Raw genomic sequence first — 21,031 nt, 5'->3', positions numbered from 1 at the left:
TCAGGGCTGCACGTGGCAGCCCCCGAGGACTCGGTTCCCCGAAGATTTCCCCCCAGTGCTCGGGAGAGAGTGCTCGGGGCTGCATGTGGCAGCCCCCGAGGACTCGGTTCCCCGAAGATTTCCCCCCAGTGCTCGGGAGAGAGTGCTCGGGGCTGCACGTGGCAGCCCCTGAGGACTCGGTTCCCCGAAGATTTCCCCCCAGTGCTCGGGAGAGAGTGCTCGGGGCTGCACGTGGCAGCCCCTGAGGACTCGGTTCCCCGAAGATTTCCCCCCAGTGCTCGAGAGAGAGTGCTCAGGGCTGCACGTGGCAGCCCCCGAGGACTCGGTTCCCCGAAGATTTCACCCCAGTGCTCGGGAGAGAATGCTCGGGGCTGCACGTGGCAGCCCCCGAGGACTCGGTTCCCCGAAGGTCTCACCGGAGTGCTCGGGAGAGGGTGCTCGGGGGCTGCACGTGGCAGCCCCCGAGGAGTCAGTTCCCCGAAGGTTCGCGCAAGATCGTTCGACGACCCAAAGGGTCCCCTCGCCGGGGTGTCAGCCGGTCAAAGACGCGAATGCCGCATTTAATAGGCACACGCGGCCTGACATCCTGACATTCTCAGCTGCCCACGCCCCAATGTCAGACCCTGCCATGCTCTGACCGGGGGGCGTGGGTCCATTTAATGCACGGGTCCCGTCCCGTTTCACCCGGGTGCCTCGGGATAACGTTGCCAGAATCGAAGCGCTCCGCCTGCCACCCTGCCCCGGCAGAAGGACAAGACAGGGTGGGCGCACCGGGCACCTCTGCGGCTGCCCGGTGGGCCCTCTTAATGGCGTTGGGGGACCTCCACAGTGGCGGGTGGTCGGATACACGCCGCCATTTTCCACCGCCCCTGTCACTTCGCCGAAGCGGAATGATGACGCCTTTCTCCGTGGCACGTTGGCACGGGCGCCCCCTCTTTCCCATTCAGGATAAGTCGAGGTCGGCGCACCTATAAAAGGAAAGGATGAAAAATACGTGAATAAGAGACGGAGACATTCACAGAAAAAAAAGCCCGACAACGCACACGCTCGAACCAGCTCGAGCCAAGCTAGAACACGAGAGTCTCAAGCTCTCTGTAAACAGCTTACCCCTGTAACCAGATACATCCTTGAAGAATTCCCTTCAAGAAAAGATATAGCACTCACACAGGAGTAGGGTGTTACGCCTTCGTGCGGCCCGAACCTGTCTAAAACCCGGTGCACCCATCTTTCTTGCACTAGGACGATCATCTCCCACCGGCCGCTGCATTTATTTCCGCTCCCATTTTATCTCCCAGACAAGCTCGTTCAGGATCATCCCCCCGGCCGAATCTCTAAAAAGGGGTCTCTCGGGATCCCTGCGACAGGAGTTCATCCTCCGACAGCCACCGGGCTGGACCAACTAGTGGAGCGTGCAGCTCCGCTAGATTTTTTTTTTTTGATAAATGTTATCAAGAATTTGTTTCTGATAATACATCTAGAAATAATGGGGTTAACTTTATGGATCAAAGATCAAACATGAAACGAGACACATACGATGTATATAGGTTTGGGCCTCCAGTGGGAGTAATGCCATATGTCCTGTATGGATGATTGTGTATATGTATTCACTCAAGTACAGATAATGTGGTTAACCTATTACAAGAAGTAGATCGGATCTAGTCTAACCTATGGCTAAAGTCGTCGAGTTCCTCCCACGTTAAGGTCCTAATGCCTGCCTCCAATAGCTGAGAGAAAGAGAGCCTCCCCCGGAAGGTCTGTGTCCCCTTCTTGTATGGGGGTAATGTGCCACCTCATATCCAACCGTAATCGATAGAGAGTCATTTTCCTTATCGTCTAAGTAGATAGATTTGTCATGGATACTAGTCTTCTTAAGTTGGATAAGCAATCAAGGTCTTACTAGTATATACCTTCCAGATTCCGAACGTATCACGTACTACGAATTCGGTTCCATAATATCTAGAGTTGTTAAGTATACTCATGACATACGCCGTCTGTATATGATGTACTTCTTCTATGTATATACTATATAGTTAGATATTCGACAGTAACTCCCTAACTTTACTCAATAGGGAGTATTTCTACAAGCACCTATTCGAGTACCGTCAAGTCTAAACCTGATCGAGTAAGGTTGATCGAACTCGCAGTCAAAATAATCGAATAAGAAGAGACTATGTTCCGAGTATCCAGTCGAAAGATTTTTGGATCGAGTGCTCTGCTGTTATCCACACTCGAGACTCAGTAAGAAACAGTAATATCGATTTCTCAACATTTATCTTTGAGGAGGGTTGAAAAACTTTTAAAATTTAAGATAATAGATATAGACGTATTAAGTGTAATCAGACGGATGTGCAGAGATTCATACGTACCATCATCCTACTTTATACGCCGATCAAAACACCATAATTTTTATCCGAAGCTGCGGAAACAATTTTCACGCATGGGAATCGCACACGCTTCTACAAGCCGTTCCACGAGCTTCTGTAATAAAATAGCAATTCTGAGGTCTAGAATTTCTGTGAATGTTGACTGGAGTAGTTTCCTAAAAAATCGTACAGGTTAGGTTTCAGTGGATCGATGGAATGCACATGCATGCATGAAAAAATAATTCTGTGGAGAGAAGAGTTAGATTGACGTTTGTCCGTAGGAACCCATGCCCTGGCTTTCTGACTGGATTCATGTTGTAGATCACAATAAATAGCACGTGTCCGGCGAAAATTTAGGGTTCTCTCTTGCAAGTGGCAGACATCGCACCGCATCATCCGAAAAAAAACAGTCGATCTGAATTTTCGGGGGGAAAAGAAAAACAATTCGCCATTGCTCTGTTCTTCTGCCTTTCAAAGCCGCCGGGCCGGACCCTCTTGTCTATCTCCGCCCTGTCTCACAGTAGTAGCTTTCCAACCAGTGGAGCGTGCAGCTCCGTTAGATTTTTTTAATAAATGGAGCTTTAATAATTTTTATTTTACATCAAACTATTACAATCACATAAAAATTTATTTTCGATCTCTGTATAGCTATGATACATACAAACATAATCTAAAATATAAACCCGATACATACAACCCACACAAAACAATAGTCTAATAAGATGAAATTACAACTCCTTCGGTTAAAATTACTCTATTTAGTTTTGGATACTAAATCTAGACTAAAATTCAAACTGAGTAAAAAACTCCTTTACTACCCACTCTAATCGAGTACATACTGCGGTAGCCATCTCGGGATGCACCGCAAGATTAACATATTGCAACTTGCAAGTGCACCAATCGACCTTGTAATTGAGCAGCGTCACGTAGATGTAGCACGGCTTGGACAACAATAGATAGAGAAAAGGAACCGCTCGAGATCGACAATGGTCAGCTTTTTCTTTAACAAACGTACAAGTTGGAGATATTTAGAGCAGGGCCGTGATTAGGTAGGTGCAGTGCATGTGGAAGCTGCAAGGAAATTAAGCCAGCGACGAATTGATCGAAAGGCACCCTTGCCTTGATCCATCCACCTTTACCTTTAGTAGCCTATGCAATTGCAACTTGTGGATGAGATCGACGACTGATAACCGCCTATAAAATAACGAGATGATGATAGCTTTGTTTGCTCGTGCCAGCCACACACGAGCAGGCAGCAGCGATCCTTCGAGCTCTGCTTACTCAGTTGCAAGCAAAATGGCAAACCGCAGCAGAGCAGCGGCCGTCGTCCTGGCCATCTCCTCACTATGCGCCGTCCTTTCGTCGGCCACAGTGACCGTCAACGAGCCCCTCGCCGCCGGCCTCTCCTGGAGCTTCTACGATGCGTCGTGCCCGTCCGTGGAGGGCATCGTGCGGTGGCACGTCACCGAGGCACTCCGCCGCGACGTCGGCATCGCCGCCGGCCTCATCCGCATCTTTTTCCATGATTGCTTCCCGCAGGTACGTACGGTCCCATTCCATTCGGGCGGGCGTGCGTGCGTGCAATTATCCATGCATGCAGTTGCGTAGCGCGTAACTAATTAATTATTAATCTGAGCCAATCCAATCCAATCCAATTATCCATGCTCAGGGCTGCGACGCGTCGCTCCTCCTGTCCGGGTCCAGCAGCGAGCAGTCGGAGCTCCCGAACCAGACGCTACGGCCCGAGGCGCTCAAGCTCATCGACGACATCCGCGCCGCCGTCCACTCCGCCTGCGGCCCCAAGGTCTCCTGCGCCGACATCACCACGCTCGCAACCCGTGACGCCGTCGTCGCCGTAAGTATTCGATCAGCTCCTCAACGCCCTGATATATATATATATATATATAGTACGGTATATGTATGCCGTACGTGCGTGTGTTCAACTGAAACGTGCGTGCCGAATAACTAACGCGTGCATGTGCATGTGCATGCATGATCGATGCAGTCCGGAGGGCCCTTCTTCGAGGTGCCGCTGGGGCGCCGCGACGGGTTCGCGCCGGCATCGCGCGACCTGGTCGGCACCCTGCCGGCCCCCTTCTCCGACGTGCCCACGCTCATCGAGTCGTTCAAGAACCGCAGCCTCGACACGGCTGACCTCGTGGCGCTCTCCGGCGCGCACACCGTCGGCCGCGGCCACTGCGGGTCCTTCAGCGACCGCCTCCCGCCCAACGCCGACGACACCATCGACCCGGTCTTCAGGCAGAAGCTGGCCGCCAAGTGCGCGAACGACCCCAAGGGCACCGTGACGCAGGTGCTGGACGTGCGGACGCCCAACGCCTTCGACAACAAGTACTACTTCGACCTGATCGCGAAGCAGGGGCTGTTCAAGTCGGACCAGGGCCTCATGAACCACCCGGCCACCAAGCGCATGGCCACGCGCTTCTCGCTCAACCAGGCCGCCTTCTTCGACCAGTTCTCCAGGTCCATGGTGAAGATGAGCCAGATGGATGTGCTCACCGGCAACGCGGGGGAAATCCGCCTCAACTGCGCCGCGCGCAACTCCCGGGTCTCAGGCCTCGACGCCGCCGGCGACGAGGGGCTCGCGGCTGATGCGTAATTGCTAGCTAGCTAGCTAGCAAGGTCACCTCAGCTCAGCAGCATGTACGTCAATGTGCAACGCTAGCTACCTAGTAGCGTGTGCATTTTAGTCCTCAGCATGGCTCGTTTTAGCTAGTTTGTTCCATCGTTGTAATAAGGTCGATTTGACCTGCATGCATGGTCAAATGGTTTCCCTTCGTCTACCTCCTTTTCATTCCTCCCTCTGAAATTTTGCGTCGCCCATCTTCATGCCTGATTTTCACTAGCCGACCACCCGGCAGAACGCAGCGAACATAATCTTATTAAACAATAATTGTCATTTTAATAATTAATAATAATATAATTATTGAGACTAATATATTTATTAAGTATATTAGTAAGTCTTATGGATGTAATATATCAAGAAGTCATTATAGTCGGGATAAAGTTTGATTAAGTTGAATAAATCTTAAAGAGAATTAACCTTACTAGATAGTCCGGTGCGGTAGAGTTTATACTCATCAGAGTATTATACACAGAGACTGATAGTCTCATCGGATAGTCTGGTGATTTATGTGTTGAATTCATCGGAGCATTTCTGACAAAGGGGATAAGGCTAAGGATCTTACCGGATAGTCCGGTGATCTACACTAGATAGTAACGAAATATTTCCTGCAGAAAAGAATACAAGTACAAAGACTGAAGATTAACCCACTGAAAGGTCTGGTGCTTGGTTTGTGCACATCAAAATATAGCACTGGAGCATTTCTTGAAGAGGTGACTGCAAGTGCTGAATAATGAAGATCAACTCACCGGATAGTTCAGTGATCACATAGATGAATACACCGGAACATTTTACACAGAGAAGAATTAACGCAGTCTGGTGCAAGATAACTCACAAGAAGGTCCGGTGATGGATTCGAAGGCACATCAGATTGTTCGGTATTTACAATGACTTTGAGTGGAGTTTTAACGGCTAGTTTCTAAGTTTGTACTCATCGGATGATCCAATGTTAGTACTACTGTTCTTACCGGATCATCTGGTGTTAATAATTTTTTTGAGCTATGGGAAAAATGGCTAGTTGGCGGGTTTAAGACTATAAATACCCACCCACTTAGTTATTTGACGTGTGGCATGATGCTGGAGTCTAGAAGGAGCTTATATACACTTGAGAAGATATCCAAGCCATTAATGTGCTTAAAGTGATCATTCAATGTGATTAAGCACAAGATTAGAGAGTGTTTAGTGCTTATAGGTATAGAGTGAGTTGTAGCTAGGTGTTACAGTTTGAAGAAGGGATCAATGAGTGATCCTAGCTTGTACTGAGTGGTACGTCGGTGCCTTAGAGTCTTGGTGACTCACCGGTATCTTGGGTCTTGATGGTTTAAGCTTGTTGACCCTCCAACTTGGTGTGGAGCGATGGAAAAACACGTATACGGGGACGCGGAGGCCCTTGCCTTAGTGGCTTAAGCTCTGAAGTGATCATAGTGGCAAGTGACCAGAAAAGAGTCTAGTAGTGAAACCTTACCTTGGTGGCTCATCCGGGTTGAGACATTGTCTTTGTGACTTGGTGGCTCAATAGCCGTGATCAGGTGTCGACCGGGAGTATATCTTTTATGGAGCTCTAACATGGACTAAAGGTGGCATTCATGCCATCGATACTACAGGATAAAAATCCCTTATGTCGAGTTTATCTTCCTACCTTATTTACGTTTCGTATTTACATACTTGTAATTTATCTTGCTAAGTAGGTTACAATCCTTTTGAGCGGTAGAATAGATATACTAGATAAACCTAGAACATATTTAGATAGAAATTGATATATATTTATCTTCTGAAATTTTTGGAGCTAATTTGTTTTAGATTTCTAAGTGTCCTAATGCCCCTCGTCCTCTTAGGACGTCACCGTTCCTCACAATTGGTATCAGAGTCTCGTGCTCTTGATATGTTTAATATTCTAAAGTTGTGACGTCCAGGGTTAGGATGAATATCTATAGTGTTCCACTTTTCGATGACATAAATTTTTTTTGTTGAAAAATTCTAATATTTTATTATTTGCAGGTTAAATGTTTAGATGTTTAGAGAGTCACCGAAAATAGGATGAGACCTCGTATCACCAAAAAGGAGAGGAAATTAGATACATTGGCGAAGGGTATGATTTTATCATCTTTAAATGTTGATGCATTTAATTATATTTATTTTCTCACCAATACACATGATATTTAGTCTCATTGAAATATATGAAGGCACAAAGAATATGCACAATGAGAAATATCATGTGCTTGTTACTAAGCTCAACAGCATCAAATAATTTACCCATTAAAGTGCTAATAACATGTACTCACGTTTGAATATTCTTGTCAATGAGATAAATGAGCTAGGTTTGAGGCCAATTGACGATGATGAAGTGGTGAGAATAATACTTCAAGCTCTTCTTCCCAAATACAAGTTATCAGTCTTCATCATCTACGACAATAACGACATCAAGAAGATGACTCCAAATTAAGTGCCCAGCAAGATCATCACACATACGATGAAAAAAAATATGGGAGTAGAAGCCTCTTCCTCATCCGATGCCACGAACCTTGCTCTCATAAGCAAACAAGCTTCATGCCCACACATGAGGGCGAAGATGATGAGACGAGAGCAAGAGTCAAGCTCAAACGAAGATGATGGAGTTGAAGAGAACAATAAAGATGATGAGCAAAACACATCAAGTGATGATAAAATAGACCTTGGAGTCGTCAAGCTTATCTCTCAAGTGGAGAAGAACATTAAGAAGATCAATTTCAAGATTGATCATCGAATCTCTATGAAAGACTTAGTCAAAATAATTGATTATATCAAGAAGTAGAATAAGATCAAGAGTAAAAGGGAGATAAGGGAAAGAGCCAAAGTATTTGCAAGCATGAGAAGATGGGTGAGTGAAGATGAAGATTCAAGCTCAAGTGATAAGCTTAAGGTAAAATTTGAGTATACTGAATCTTAATTTGAGACCCCTTTAGAGTAATCTACCTCTATATTTAATTTTAATACTAAGATAAATGCTTACACTTCTTGTGATTATTTAATTGATTTATCTAGCTTGCCTCTTTGTAATGAGATATGTATTGAGAATATTCTTGTAGAACCATCTAATGAACTCATTGCACAAGAAAATGATGAGCTCAAGTAAGAAATGAAAAAGCTCAAGAATAACTTGGCAAGATTAAAGTACAAGAAACATGTCCAATATCATTAAGATAATCATGCTACCATGGTGAAGAAACTTACGGAGGGGTCCACCATAACATGCTTCAAATGTCATAAAAAAGACCACAAGTACTTCCAATACAAGTAAATCAAGAAGGAGACCAAGGAAAAGAAGAAAAACAATGAACCTCTCCAACAAGACATTCAATATCTACACTAAGCCTAACTACAAGAAAAAAATCAAGAGTAATCACTACAAGCTTAAGAAAAAGAAAAATGATAAGGTTGTTGCGCAAATAGTTGAGAGAAAGAATTGGAATGGAACCAACCTATTTGGGTGCAAAGGAAGTCATCACCAATATGAAAGGGTCCTAATCGATTTGGGTTCTAAAGAAGACTTGAAACACAAGTCGGCTATGGGATTTAGAGATTTAGCTCACAAAATAAAGTGAAGATTCAAGCAAATAAGCCAAGTGTATAAGATTGGTTGCTTTGATGAAGATCTTGATCATCATATATCTAAATCCCATCCAAAGGTAATAAGGTAATAGAGCTAGATGCAAAATCTTTCAATTGTTGTAGCTCATTTGCCTTGTTTAGGATTGCATGTGCATATTTTAAATTATTGCAATGATTAGTTTAGGTTTTCATATAGTAGGTTGATTGTGCTTGTCTATAACTTATGAGCAACCTATATAGTCTATTAGTTGTAGGTTTTTTCATAACATTAGTTTCACAATTGGTATTTTTATGTGCCATGAACTAATTTATAAGGTACATTTCCTCATTGTTATTAATAACAAGTGTATATGTCTCCGGAGTGTTCAAAACTTGTATGCACATATTTAGTGGGAATATATCCTATGGATTGTTATTTTGAAAGTAACATGTGTTGATAGATATATCTTTTGTAATCTCATGGAGAATTCAACACGTCTCCATATGTATGTAATGCTTAAATGCTTCAATTGGTATCATTGTCAATTCATTTCTATATTTAAGCTACTTTCATATATGATATGACTTAAACTTCCTACCTCTACTTATTGTCTAGATGTGCATATATTGCTACATTCCTACATGTGGTATTCACAAGTGGATCTTATTATATGGATGCACACACAAAGAGGGAGTTTAGATTATATAATCTGAGTTTCATAACTTATAATCCTTGTTCGTTCTTTTTTTTAATTGATATCAATATCTACTATCCTCACAATTGGTATCATGAACTATATCCTTATAATTGGTATATTTTTTTAATTGGATCATGATTTATAAAGCTCTCTCCTATGTGCTATAACGTTCTTACTCGAGTTCAACATATGTTTGTAGCCATTCTTATAACCAAAGCGAGAAGGAAGATACAAAATGTCTAGAAATGCCTAAGTTGGTAAAGGAGAGAAAAAGAAGATACAAGAAGTAACTTGAGGCACCTAGTTTGACAAAGAGGGAAAAATTATTGCATGAGTTAATCAAGGGAGATAAGTGGCAATGTAGAAAGGAGGAGTCACAATAAAAGGGGACTAAATGGTAAGAACATGCATCCAAACAATATGGTAATGCTTTGTGCTTTTTACGATGGATATTATTTATTATTTACTACTTGCTTTGTTTGTGTTGTCATCAATCACTAAAAAGAGAGAGATTGTAGCGAAAATAGCCCTATTAGGTTATGATTGTGATTTTGGTGATTAATAACAATATAGTCATTAGGACTAACATGTTTATCAAGAATATATGTTAGTAGGTCTCATAGATGCAATACATCAAGAAGCTACTGCAGCTGGGATAAAGTTTGATTGAATTATAGAAGTTACAGGAGAATTGACTTCATCGGATAGTTTGATGTAGTAGAGTTTGCACTCACCGGAGCATTGTGTACAAATGTCGATAGACTTACCGGATAGTCTGGTGCTCTATGTGTTGAACTCATCAGAGCGTTTTTGACAAAGGGGAGAAGGTTGAGGATCTCACCGTATAGTCCGGTGATCTGCACTAGATAACACTAGAGCATTTCTTGCAGAAAAGAATGCAAGTGCAAAGAGTAAATATCAACCCGCCGGAAGGTCCGGTGCTTGATTTGTGCACACCGGAGTAGAGCACCAAAGCATTTCTTGTAGAGATGACTGCAAGTGCTAAAGAATGAAAATCAACTCACCGGATAATCCGGTGATCATAGAAATGAATGCATCGGGAGATTTTACAAAGAGAAGAAGTAGCACGGTCAGGGTCAAGATAACTCGTCAAAAGGTCCGATGATGGATTTGAAGTCACATCAGAATGTCCAGTGTCCACAGAGGCTTTGAGTGGAGTTACAACAACTAGTTTCAGAGTTTGGACTCACCGTATGATCCGGTGTTAATACTACTGTTCTCAATGGATCATTTGGTGTTAACTGCTTTTCTGAGCCGTTGGAAAAACGGCTAATTGGTGAGTTTGAGGCTATAAATATTCCTTTACCTAGTCATTTGATGTGTGGCATGCTGCTGGAGTCTAGAAGAAGCTCATATACACTTGAGAAGATATCAAAGCCAACAAAGTACTTAAAGTGATCATCCAAGATGATTAAGCGCAAGATTAAAGAGTGTTTAGTGATTATAGGTCGAGAGTGAGTTGTAACTAGGTGCTGCAGCTTGAAGAAGGGATCAATGAGTAATCATAACTTGTACCGAGTGGTAACTTGCCGGTATCTTGGACCTTGGTGGCTCAAGCTTGTTGACCATCTGACTTGGTGTAGAACGGCGGCAAGACACGTGTACTGGGACGCAGAGGTTCTTGTCTTGGTGGCTCAAGCTCCGAAGTGATTACGGTGGTAAGTGATCGAAAAAGAGGCTAGTAGTGAAATCTTACCTTGGTAGCTTATGGCTCATCTGGATTGAAATCTTGTCTTTATGACTTGGTGGCTCAATAGCCGTGACGGGGTATCAATCGGGAGCATATACTTTGTGGAGACTCAACGTGGACTAGGGTGACATTCATACCATTGATATCATGAGATAAAAAAATTTTATGCCGAGTTTATCTCTCTGTCTTATTTACGTTTCTGTATGTACATATTTATAATTTATTTTGCTAGAGTAGGTTGTAATCCTATTAAATGGTAGAGTAGACATACTTAGATAAATTTAGAGCACATTTAGATAAAAATTGATATAGTTTTATCTCGTAAAGTTTTGGAGTTAATATATTTTAGATTTCTAAATATTCTAATTCTTCACTCTTATAATGTCACTGTTTCTCGCACAGAAAATTCTCATTTTGATCGATTTCTCCCTCTATAGTCGGAAATTTCCGTCTCCGCCGGCAAACGGGGACCTGGCCGTGGCTCTAGACGTCATAGGATGAGATGATGAGAGGGACTGAGTTTAATCTGATGCGACCATGACTTCCACACAAAGAGAAAACACACACACTAGATGAGATGATTGCTTGATCCTGGGATGTGGTACCGGCTAGGGTGTAACAGAATGATTGTATTGACCAATTCGGTTTCGACATCATGTGGTCTTTTGCTTTCTTGATGAGAGAGAGATGAGAATGGAAATTGAACCATAACAGTCCACAGGTTGACTGATGGAGCAATTGATATATGTGATCCACCAGCAATATCATAGTTCCAAATATACATATTTTCCTCGGAGTTATAAGATCATTTACATTATACCAGTCTGCGTCAGCAACAACCTAATAAACTTGTAACTAGGAACACATCAGTAAAGCGCAGAAATGGTAGTAAGATTGGGCGATCTGAAGCTGGGAGGAGGCTAAACTGATGTTAGATTGGTCGATCGTCGTGACGTGCTTGAAGACAAGCGTCTCAATAGCCTGCTCCTCGTCCTCGAAATAGATCACAGCCTGCTTCTTCCCGTTAACATCCAAATGCATCTGCAGCCGACGCTGCGGAGAGAAGGTTGGAGTCGAGAGGCGATTATGATCGGGGAGAAGGACCAAACAAAGAGAAGGTAGATGCGTTTGGGCCTCTTAAAGCACTGGAACCCAAGCACAAAATGGGCTGAACCGGCCCTAGAAAAGTTGGGCCAGCAACCTTCAGTTTGTTTCACACAACTCCTCTTTCGATTTTTTTTTAATATTTATAAAAATACACGACTATTTTAAAATACTGTATATCTAATCTATCATTGCTCGTTGGATGAGCGATACTTTATTATTACTCTGACCAACAAGCAACACCTTTGCTGTCACCTGTTAGAAGGGTGACACATTTACTAATCCACTGAAAAAGATATTGCTCGTTCAATGGACAACACTTTTTCATATTGAAAATAGACTTTTGTTGTTGCGTGTATATTGAAAAACTACTGAAAAAGCTTTTGGACTTTTGCATATTTGCATGCATGCACTGTACTGGCGACACCTTTTGCTTTTGAACTTTTTTATATAAAAAAGCTAGCAGTAAAAAGGTATCGTCCTTTCAACAAACGACAATAAAAATGTCATTTGTTGGTTATGACACATTAGTCTGAACTTCACATCAGGCATTTTTAACATTTGTGTTATGGATCCTATAAGGTGTCTATTGGATAAGCGACAACACCCAGTGTCGTGTATCCAACGAATGATGGTACTTATATGTGCAATATTTTAAAAGTCATATTTTTGCAAATAATAAAAATAAAATATATAAATAAAAAATTCCTCCTCTCTCTCTAAAAAAGAGAGTTAAGTAACAGGAGCTAAATGAATTTAGTTTGCCGCTGCTCAAAACCGCTGCTACGTAACGTATCATATCCTCGCAAGATACAACTGCTCCAAAACGAGATATGTGGGCAAGCAAACATAACCACTAAAGATGACCTTGCAAATAAGAGCAACTCTAATTAAATCCTTATCTGGTTTGTTATTCTATTTTTTACGAACATGTATTAAAAATAGCCTCTAACCGGTTCGCTACTAAGGTCGCTATTTTTGCGGCCTCTTCATCCCTACAGCTTTGGTCACCACATCTGGTAAAGGACGTATCCTCGCTATTGAGCAACTGTCACCACGGAATTCTCCTTTGCGCAACTGTTCGGCAGGTTCATTTCCATCTCATCCTCTTTCTTATTCCCGATTTGTGGTAGTCGTTTTGAGGTAGGCTCGCCAGATTCGCCCAGACTTGCTAGATCTAAGGGGAAGAGTCGTACCGAAGGGGGAGTTCGTCAGCCGCTGCGCTCGCGCCACACTTGGCCCCGCGCTAGCCCACCGTCGCTCATGTGCTCGCGCCGCAGTCCTCCCCACGCTTGACCGCCATCGCCGCTAGACCACCCGCACTCCCCCGGCTGCTAGTTTTCTCCGTCTGGCTAGCTTTCTCCTTCCGGTTTGGTCCGAACGCGTGCACCAACTAGCTTCCTCCGATTGGCTCGGTCCAAAAGCAAGCACACGAACCTAATGGCTACTAAGTTATAGAAGTAGGATTTTTTTGAAGAATTTTAACTAAATATTAGCTCAAGATTTTTTGATCAAACCAATTAAAATAGATTGCTAGTAAGCACTAGTTTGCTTATAAAAATATTTATAATTTTTGGACCACTCTTATACTAAAAAAATTGAGAATTAAATGAAAAACATAAACTTAGTACACAACACATTGCTAGCTAGCTTTCCGCTCCAATCGGTGTGATTTTACAGACCGATCCGAACATTCACGTAGCAGATGATGAGTCGAACAGATCAGCTATTTTTGCCGAGTGAGCGAGTCAAACAGACTAGAATTGTGCATATCTAGAATTAAACATTGTTGTTTGTGCTGTAAAATTTCAGTCACCTAGGATGAAGCTTATTTTTGCTTTGTTCTCTGGTTCACAACAATGAGCATGTACTTAGCTTTAAATAGACCCTGATGTTCTCTGATTTTGTACTTAGAAATTGTGCTTATGCTGTTACCTGTACATATGTTGAGTGTTGATAAGTGCTACTTTGGTTAATAATGCAGATAGCTATATGCAATTGTTGAGTGATCAAAATATTGGTAGCAGTCAATTTTAGGATGACAACTAATTTGCAAGTCCATATAAGGAAAAAACAATTGAGGAAGTGGAAGTTGTGGAAGGTACATCAGATGTGAAACCAAGTAAGAAGAGAATCAAATATTTTATTGAAAAAGAGGACATTCTTTTGTGTTCGGTATGGCTAGAAATCAACACGGATCCTGTATAAGACGTTGATCAAACTCGCACTACGTATTGACAGAGAATTTACGAGTACTTCTATAAGCATAATGACTTCGAATCTGACCGTTATGTCAACTCTCTCACGCACCGTTGGTCTACTATACTAGAGAGTGTTAACAGATTTTGTGGATGGTATGATCAGATTCAAAATAGGAGGCAAAATAGAGTAAGATCAGGTATATGTTATATGCATATGATTCTTCTCTAATTTGTTATAACATATATGTTACTTGCATGTTTAACAACACATGTTCACTTGTGTAGGTACTTCAAGCATGTGCACTATACAAGGTCAAAGACAAGTACAACAAATCATTTAGCTTGTTGTATTGTTAGAATATCTTGCAGCACGAGCAAAAATGGAATAATAGATGCTCTTAGAAGAAACAGAAGATAACCGATAATGCAAGTATGGGGTCCTCTACTCCTGGAACCAATAAAAGTCATCATAATGAAGAAGGGGAGGGTATTACTTCAGAGGTTACGGATGCAAGGCCGGATGGTAAGAAGGAGAAAGAACGACAATGTCTAGGTAAAGTTTTTGTTTCTCCATGTGTATGAACTAGCTTGTTCTTTTATGTACCAGTGTATGAACTATCATGTTCAATTAACTATATTTTATTAATATAATACTGAGTACATGATTACATAATTAATACATGTCTTCATGACGTTGCCAAAAGTGCTCGATTAGATCTTTTTGAAGTTAAGAGTGAGTTTCCTTATTCCTAATATTACGATGAACTTGAATGAACTCATATAATTCACGCGTATGAACTTTCGAAGGTCTCACAACTCCTCCAACACCATCGTAATGAAAGTTTTTATCTTCATCTCGCTCATCTTTAATGATCATGTTGTGCATGATGACACAAACTGTCTTGCTTTCTTTGAGTGTGTTTTTATCAAAAAAATGGGGTGGTCCATAAACAATGGCAAAACAAGACTATAAAACTATAAATGCTCATTCCACATCTTTTCTAACTGCTTCCTGTGCCTCAGCAAAATATTTCCTCTTATTACCTCACGGAATTGATATAGACTTCAGAAATATGGCCCATCCTAGATAGATATCATCGGCAATGTAATATCCTACTGTATAATTATGATCGTTGATGGTATAATTAACTCCGGAACTTCCCCTTTGTCTAGCTTTGCAAAAAGAAACGAACGGTGAAGAACATTGATGTCATTGTGAGACCCTGTTAAACCAAATAATGCATGCCAAATTCAAACCTCTTCGCCCTCCAATAGCAAATAATCTAGCGGTGTCATACTCATTTGGAGACCTCACGGACTCATCTTCGAAGGCTTCAATAATAGCTCTGACAAACTTTCTAATACTCTCTATAACAATACTATCACCAATACAAATATATTGATCCATAAAATCTGCTGATACTCCATAACTCATCATCATATATACTGCGGTAATCTTCTGCAAACAAGATAACTAATGTGTCCATTTGCATCTTTTTTTTTATAAAATAATCATCATGTTGCTCTACAACTATCACTATGCAAAGAAACAAAAAATGAGCCATTCTAAACTTGAGCGAAAAAAAATTGAGAAAATATGTGATGGACTAGTTGCAAACTTGCGTCGAAAGAAAGATAGCCCGTAGATCTGTACAACCTTCAATGCCCGTCTTCGTTCAAGCATAGAACCACCCGATCGTGGAGAATTCATAGCCTGATATTAAATGTGCGATTGATGTAATGTGGCAAGGATGAGTTCATCGTCGTCATCATTCGCCGATGAAGACGAATCTTCAAGAGAGCAATGACTCATTTCAGGCAGAGAACGAACAACAAGGCCAATGACTTGGTGTAGGAATTAGGTGAATGGACATACATGTATAGAGGTAAAAAATATAGCCATTAAAAATGTAGTCGTTAGAAATATATCTGTTAAAAATATAGCCATTAAAAATATAGTCATTGGAAATATAGCCGTAAAAAATAACAATATTTAAATATAAAACGGTTATTTGTTAATTATAAGATATTAATAAAATAAAGATGAGTGAATTATAGAGAAACAAATTTAGAGAATCGGTTAGAGCACATTGGAGAGTAAGAAAGAAAATCTAAATAGGAAATTCGAATAGGGAACCATAAATAGGGAATAAGTTGGAGTTAGAAAAAAAAATAAAAATAGCACCACCCTGTCACAACTGGAGCAGACAAGCACATTATATATAATGTCAGGGCCGACCAAAAGAAAAATATTCCAAATCAAAGATTCAACTAATCTCCAGGCCTGTGCTCAAGTTCAATTCATAACGCATACAATGTTACCTCGGTTATGTCCTCTTGAGCACAAGCCTAACTCAGCAACAAGGACTGCTCCTATCTCCAGGGCAAAACCTAATCAGTATCAAAAAAAGACTCAAGTCCGAACTCTTCCTTACGACCAAATACTACACTTTATCTGATTGTTCTGTAAAATTAATAGTACGTACGTGTTCTTAACCACCAAATCTGGTTACAATTACCATTTTACACCACAATTTACCAGCCTTTCTGGAGCTAAAATACAGAGATGCAGCAATACACGGACACAAGGGAAGGGAGCAGCAGAATTTCAGCACCAGTGAGATAAGATTCTTAATTCAAATTAGCAGCGCATGGAGTCTGCAAGAGCCACAAGGGACAAAACCTTGCTAGTGAAAAAGAGAACATGGAGATCTTTCATGCATATTGCCACAGTAGCCTACAAAAAAGAAAGGGCCCCATACAAAAAAACATGCACATTGACCAGCTCACATGGCTGAACGTCTCAGAATAATTCTAGAACCCTTGAATACTTAAACTCACATCGAACCCATTAAAATCATTGGAATTCAACAGCATATCATTTTGAGTTGACTCAGGCAAAGGGTAATCAAATATCATGTAATAATATAAAGTAGCCTGGCAACAATATAAACTCAGAGGACAGAACTCCATCTAAACAACCCGTGTTACCAACTTACCACTGAAGTTCTATCAAAATCATTTATTGATATCTTATTCTAATGCAAACAACATTCTTAGAAGAACAGTTTTATAGCATATAGTATAGCTCAAATGAACTTCCAAGTGAAAACCACTAAGTATGATAAACACTTAACCAAGCTCACTGAAATACAACACCATTTCAAAAAACCTTCTGTATATTTCTTGTAGCTATAATTTGTGTATGAGAGTAGGATACGTATCCATGATACAATCAAATCTGAATTCATGACCAAGTAAGGCTAGGTTGACCGAAACAGCACACTCCCGTCATCCTGATCTATGGTAAAAGAAATAGATGCAGCATAAGTGTTTTACTCGAAACCAAGAATGTCAGTTATCCATTCATTTCCACATTTTTCCCCATTATTATTGACTACCATATTGTCAACAGCACATGCATTTGGTGTGCCCATTTGAAATATAAAGTCAAACACACACAAACAGGGATGGAAGAAAAAGAAGCAGCATACATGCTTTAGTATAAACAAAGAATGTATTCACCACTTAACCATATCATAGACAGAACACGCATTTGATGTGTCCATTTTGAAATCTAAAGTCTAAACACACAGAAACAAGGATGGAAAAAAAAAACACAAAGGCATTGCTATGGGCATACAAAGTAAATGTGCAGTGATCAATGAAACTTTGTCCCCTTTGTTACCAGATTATATATATTTATTGGGCACAAAAAAGGTTGTAATATCAGTAGCATCACTTCACAATCTCTCTACAGGCCCATTTGGGTGATATAAATTGCTCACGCAAAGCATCACACCATAAGCCTATTCCAGAGTTCCACAGGCTAAAGATGAACATAAATCAATCACTGAAGCCATTGACATTACCAAACCAACTCAGATGAGAAGAATGAAACAAATAGTATTATACCATTAGTACGAAGCACTGCCCAAGTAAGGATTCACAAGCTACAATGAAAAAATCAAACAAAAAAATAAAGGAACCAATTTATCAGAAGGCACCGCCTCTATGCAGACACATGTATATGTAGTTGCTAACTCATGCAGAGAAAAGCTACCTCATTTCAATCAGTGAAGCCGCTGCATTTCACACGATGTTCAAGTAAGCGGCGTCACAACAAACAATTGCCCCTTTCCTCTCGCCTATCTCGTCACTCAGTGCCATGCGGCCTACTCAGGCAATCAAGGATTTCTGTCCGGGTACGCACAATCCGGTGGAACATCTCCCTGACCTGCCGCTCAAGCGGGTCGAGCCCATCCTTGAGGGATTCACACACCTGCACTAGCTCCTGTGCGGCCTCCCGCACCTCAGCATCCTTCTCCTCGGGCAAGGGGAACTCTGCAGCGTCAGTGATCTCAATGAGGTGCCTGGAGCAGAGCTCAATCTGGTGGATCTCCTTGAGCAGGCCGCACGAGTTCTTGCGCTCCTTCTTCTTGGACTCCTCGAGAATGCGCTCGTAGAGCGTTGTGACGGGGCCAGACCATGGGAAGTTCCTGGGCACTGAGAAGTGCGCCTGGAGGCCGCGGTCCTGGCACGGGATGGCAGCCACAAGCGCCCAGGCCACGACAAACAGCACAGCACTCATGGTATATACTGCAGAAGCGAGGCCTCCAGTGGCGGCGATGTCATGAGGTCGGGGCACCGGTAGGCCTCCCCCGATTGCCTGCAGCTGCCGTGCCGCGGACCACGCCCGGGACACGCTCCACGACAAGGACCTGAGATGGTTGCTGGACCCGGCGCCTGAGCTCCCGCCGCTGCTGCTCCGGCGGTGGTGGCCCTGGCCGTGGGCACGGGCGTCTCTGTTCCCGCGGCCGAAGGAGCGGTTACGCTGGCCCACGACCCCGCCGCCGCCGTCCCTGTCGTCGAGCATGAGGATGGTGAGGTCGGTGAGCGCCTTGCGGGCGCGGCGGATCTGGGCCTCCCCGAGCGGCGCGGCGGGGTCGGGCGAGGAGGCGAGGACGGAGGCGGCGATGGCGAGGTGCTTGCGCCACTGGCGAACGAGGTCGAGTCCGTCGCGGACGGCGTTGCAGAGGTCGAGCGCCTTGACGGCGCGTTCGAAGAAGTCGGCGACGAGGCGGTCGAGCGGCGGGCGCGCGGCGGCGGCGGCCCCGGAGGCGAAGAGGAGCGCACGGAACTCCTCTAGGCAGAGGAGGAAGGAGTCGAGGAGTCGGCGCGTCCAGGCGAGGGAGAGGAGGTCGGGGGAGGAGGGGTCGGCGGCGAGAAGGTCGCTGAGGAGGTCGGCGGCGCGGCGCTGGAAGGCGTCGGGCTCGAGGTCGGAGGAGGCGTGGTGGGTGGGGTCGGCGGTTGAGGGGGGCGGGAAGGAAGGGATCTGGTCGCGGCGGAGGGAACGGATAGAGCGGCCGATGGAGGTGAGCGGAGCGGCCGCCGACGAGGAATCGGTGGCCGGCATTGTGGCTCGAATGCTCCTACTGGTCTGCCTCTGCCTGCCTGCCTGCTAGGGTTGGCCGGAGGGGAATCGGAGGGTTGGGTTGGGTTCCTCTTCCTCTTCCTCTTCCTCTCTCTCTCTCTCTCCTTGGGGTGCGGATGGGGGACGCCAAGCGAAATGGAAACAATGTCTGGTATAGAGCCAGGAGAGGCCGCAAATTGCAGGGTCCACCCTGGCCTGTCACGTTTTAAATTCACTTTGCATTTCGGTCCCTGTAATTTGGCAAATGGCCCCTTTCCACTTGCAATACATGATGCTCTATCCAAAGGCCAAAATATATTACGTTAATTAGTGCTCTTACTATTCAATGTTGATTGCATGCATTCTTAGAATATCATCTACTTAAATTAGAGTTAGTAGAACAAATAGCTATTAGATTCCACATAAGCACCTCCATACTGTTGACACCGGTTATCGACCTAAATTAATGTCAAAATTCTCTCGATATATTACTCTGATATATATATATAATCCCTCAGCTTATGGATTGTAGCAGTAAAAGACAGCTCGATTCTCATAATCGATTTGAATAAGCATACTGTTAGTTTCCGCTTAAGCTTTTGGAGGGAGAATCCATAATCAAATAAAGAACATAGTTCAATTGCGCAATAGCCGAGAGAAATTCTTGTGTCCCAAACAAAACAAGAGGGAAATGTGACTCATAATAGCGTGTTTTGGTTTAGGTGGTCTCCTGTAATGTAATCGAGCGACAACACGGATACGGTGGCAGAGGAAGAAGAAGAGCACGAGTATTAGAGATAGAATGTACAGTTATATATCTTCTAATTTGCCTCTTCTAATTGAGGATCTTATAACCTCCTAATCTCGACCTAATCCGGTTGTATAAGGAATGTCACTCCGGCCTCGAGGTTGTGTGATGCCTGCCTCATTCGCTATGTCTGTGCATGGTATCGAGCGATCTTTTAATCTTTTCTTTTCACTGCCCATCACCCACACATCAATCGAAACCGTAGCACTGCCTCTCTTCTCCTTGGCATCGCCGTGCTCTCCCTAGCGCCACCGCGCGTCCCCTAACGTCCTCGTGCGTTCCACTCTCCCTACTCTCTCCGATAGCTGCTACCGATCTCCACGGCGTCCTCTGCCCTGGCCGAGCTGCTCAGGTATCAGAAAGGGCACTCTCAGCCCAAGCCCAACCAGACAAAAGGTTCTTATAAAGAAAACGGATAAAAGGTCAGAGTCACGTGGCATTTGAACTTCATTGGTTCCTCGTCATCTAGCGTTGTGCCACTGATAGGTGCGCCTGAGAGAGAGAGCGATGGAAACACCACAAGCT

General features: G+C 43.3%; 2 protein-coding genes across 2 annotated transcripts; one reads left to right on the top strand and one right to left on the bottom strand.

Annotated features, from left to right (window-relative positions):
- The first annotated feature begins 3,557 nt into the window (after window positions 1-3,557).
- Window positions 3,558-5,164, top strand: LOC133925319 (cationic peroxidase SPC4-like). The gene is made up of 3 exons (XM_062371248.1): window positions 3,558-3,902; window positions 4,033-4,218; window positions 4,369-5,164. The coding sequence occupies exons 1-3, from the start codon at window positions 3,573-3,575 to the stop codon at window positions 4,978-4,980; spliced, it is 1,128 nt and encodes a 375-aa protein (XP_062227232.1). The 5' UTR covers window positions 3,558-3,572; the 3' UTR covers window positions 4,981-5,164.
- A 13,007-nt stretch (window positions 5,165-18,171) lies between these two features.
- Window positions 18,172-19,861, bottom strand: LOC133925318 (protein BYPASS1-LIKE-like). The gene has a single exon (XM_062371247.1). The coding sequence runs from the start codon at window positions 19,699-19,701 to the stop codon at window positions 18,442-18,444; it is 1,260 nt and encodes a 419-aa protein (XP_062227231.1). The 5' UTR covers window positions 19,702-19,861; the 3' UTR covers window positions 18,172-18,441.
- Between the last annotated feature and the right edge of the window lie 1,170 nt (window positions 19,862-21,031).

This window comes from Phragmites australis, chromosome 7 (assembly GCF_958298935.1).
Source record: "Phragmites australis chromosome 7, lpPhrAust1.1, whole genome shotgun sequence".
Lineage (NCBI taxonomy): Eukaryota > Viridiplantae > Streptophyta > Magnoliopsida > Poales > Poaceae > Phragmites > Phragmites australis.
Note: the sequence above shows the minus strand (reverse complement) of the source record. Positions and strands in the feature narration are given on the sequence as shown.

What these genes read in the sequence shown, in the direction of transcription:
- LOC133925319 (XM_062371248.1), top strand. Translation starts at nt 3,573, where the DNA reads ATGATGATAGCTTTGTTTGCTCGTGCCAGCCACACACGAGCAGGCAGC. An exon ending in TCCATGATTGCTTCCCGCAG is followed by an intron (nt 3,903 to 4,032) that starts GTACGTACGGTC and finishes ATCCATGCTCAG; the next exon opens with GGCTGCGACGCGTCGCTCCT. An exon ending in CCCGTGACGCCGTCGTCGCC is followed by an intron (nt 4,219 to 4,368) that starts GTAAGTATTCGA and finishes TGATCGATGCAG; the next exon opens with TCCGGAGGGCCCTTCTTCGA.
- LOC133925318 (XM_062371247.1), bottom strand. Translation starts at nt 19,701, where the DNA reads ATGCCGGCCACCGATTCCTCGTCGGCGGCCGCTCCGCTCACCTCCATC.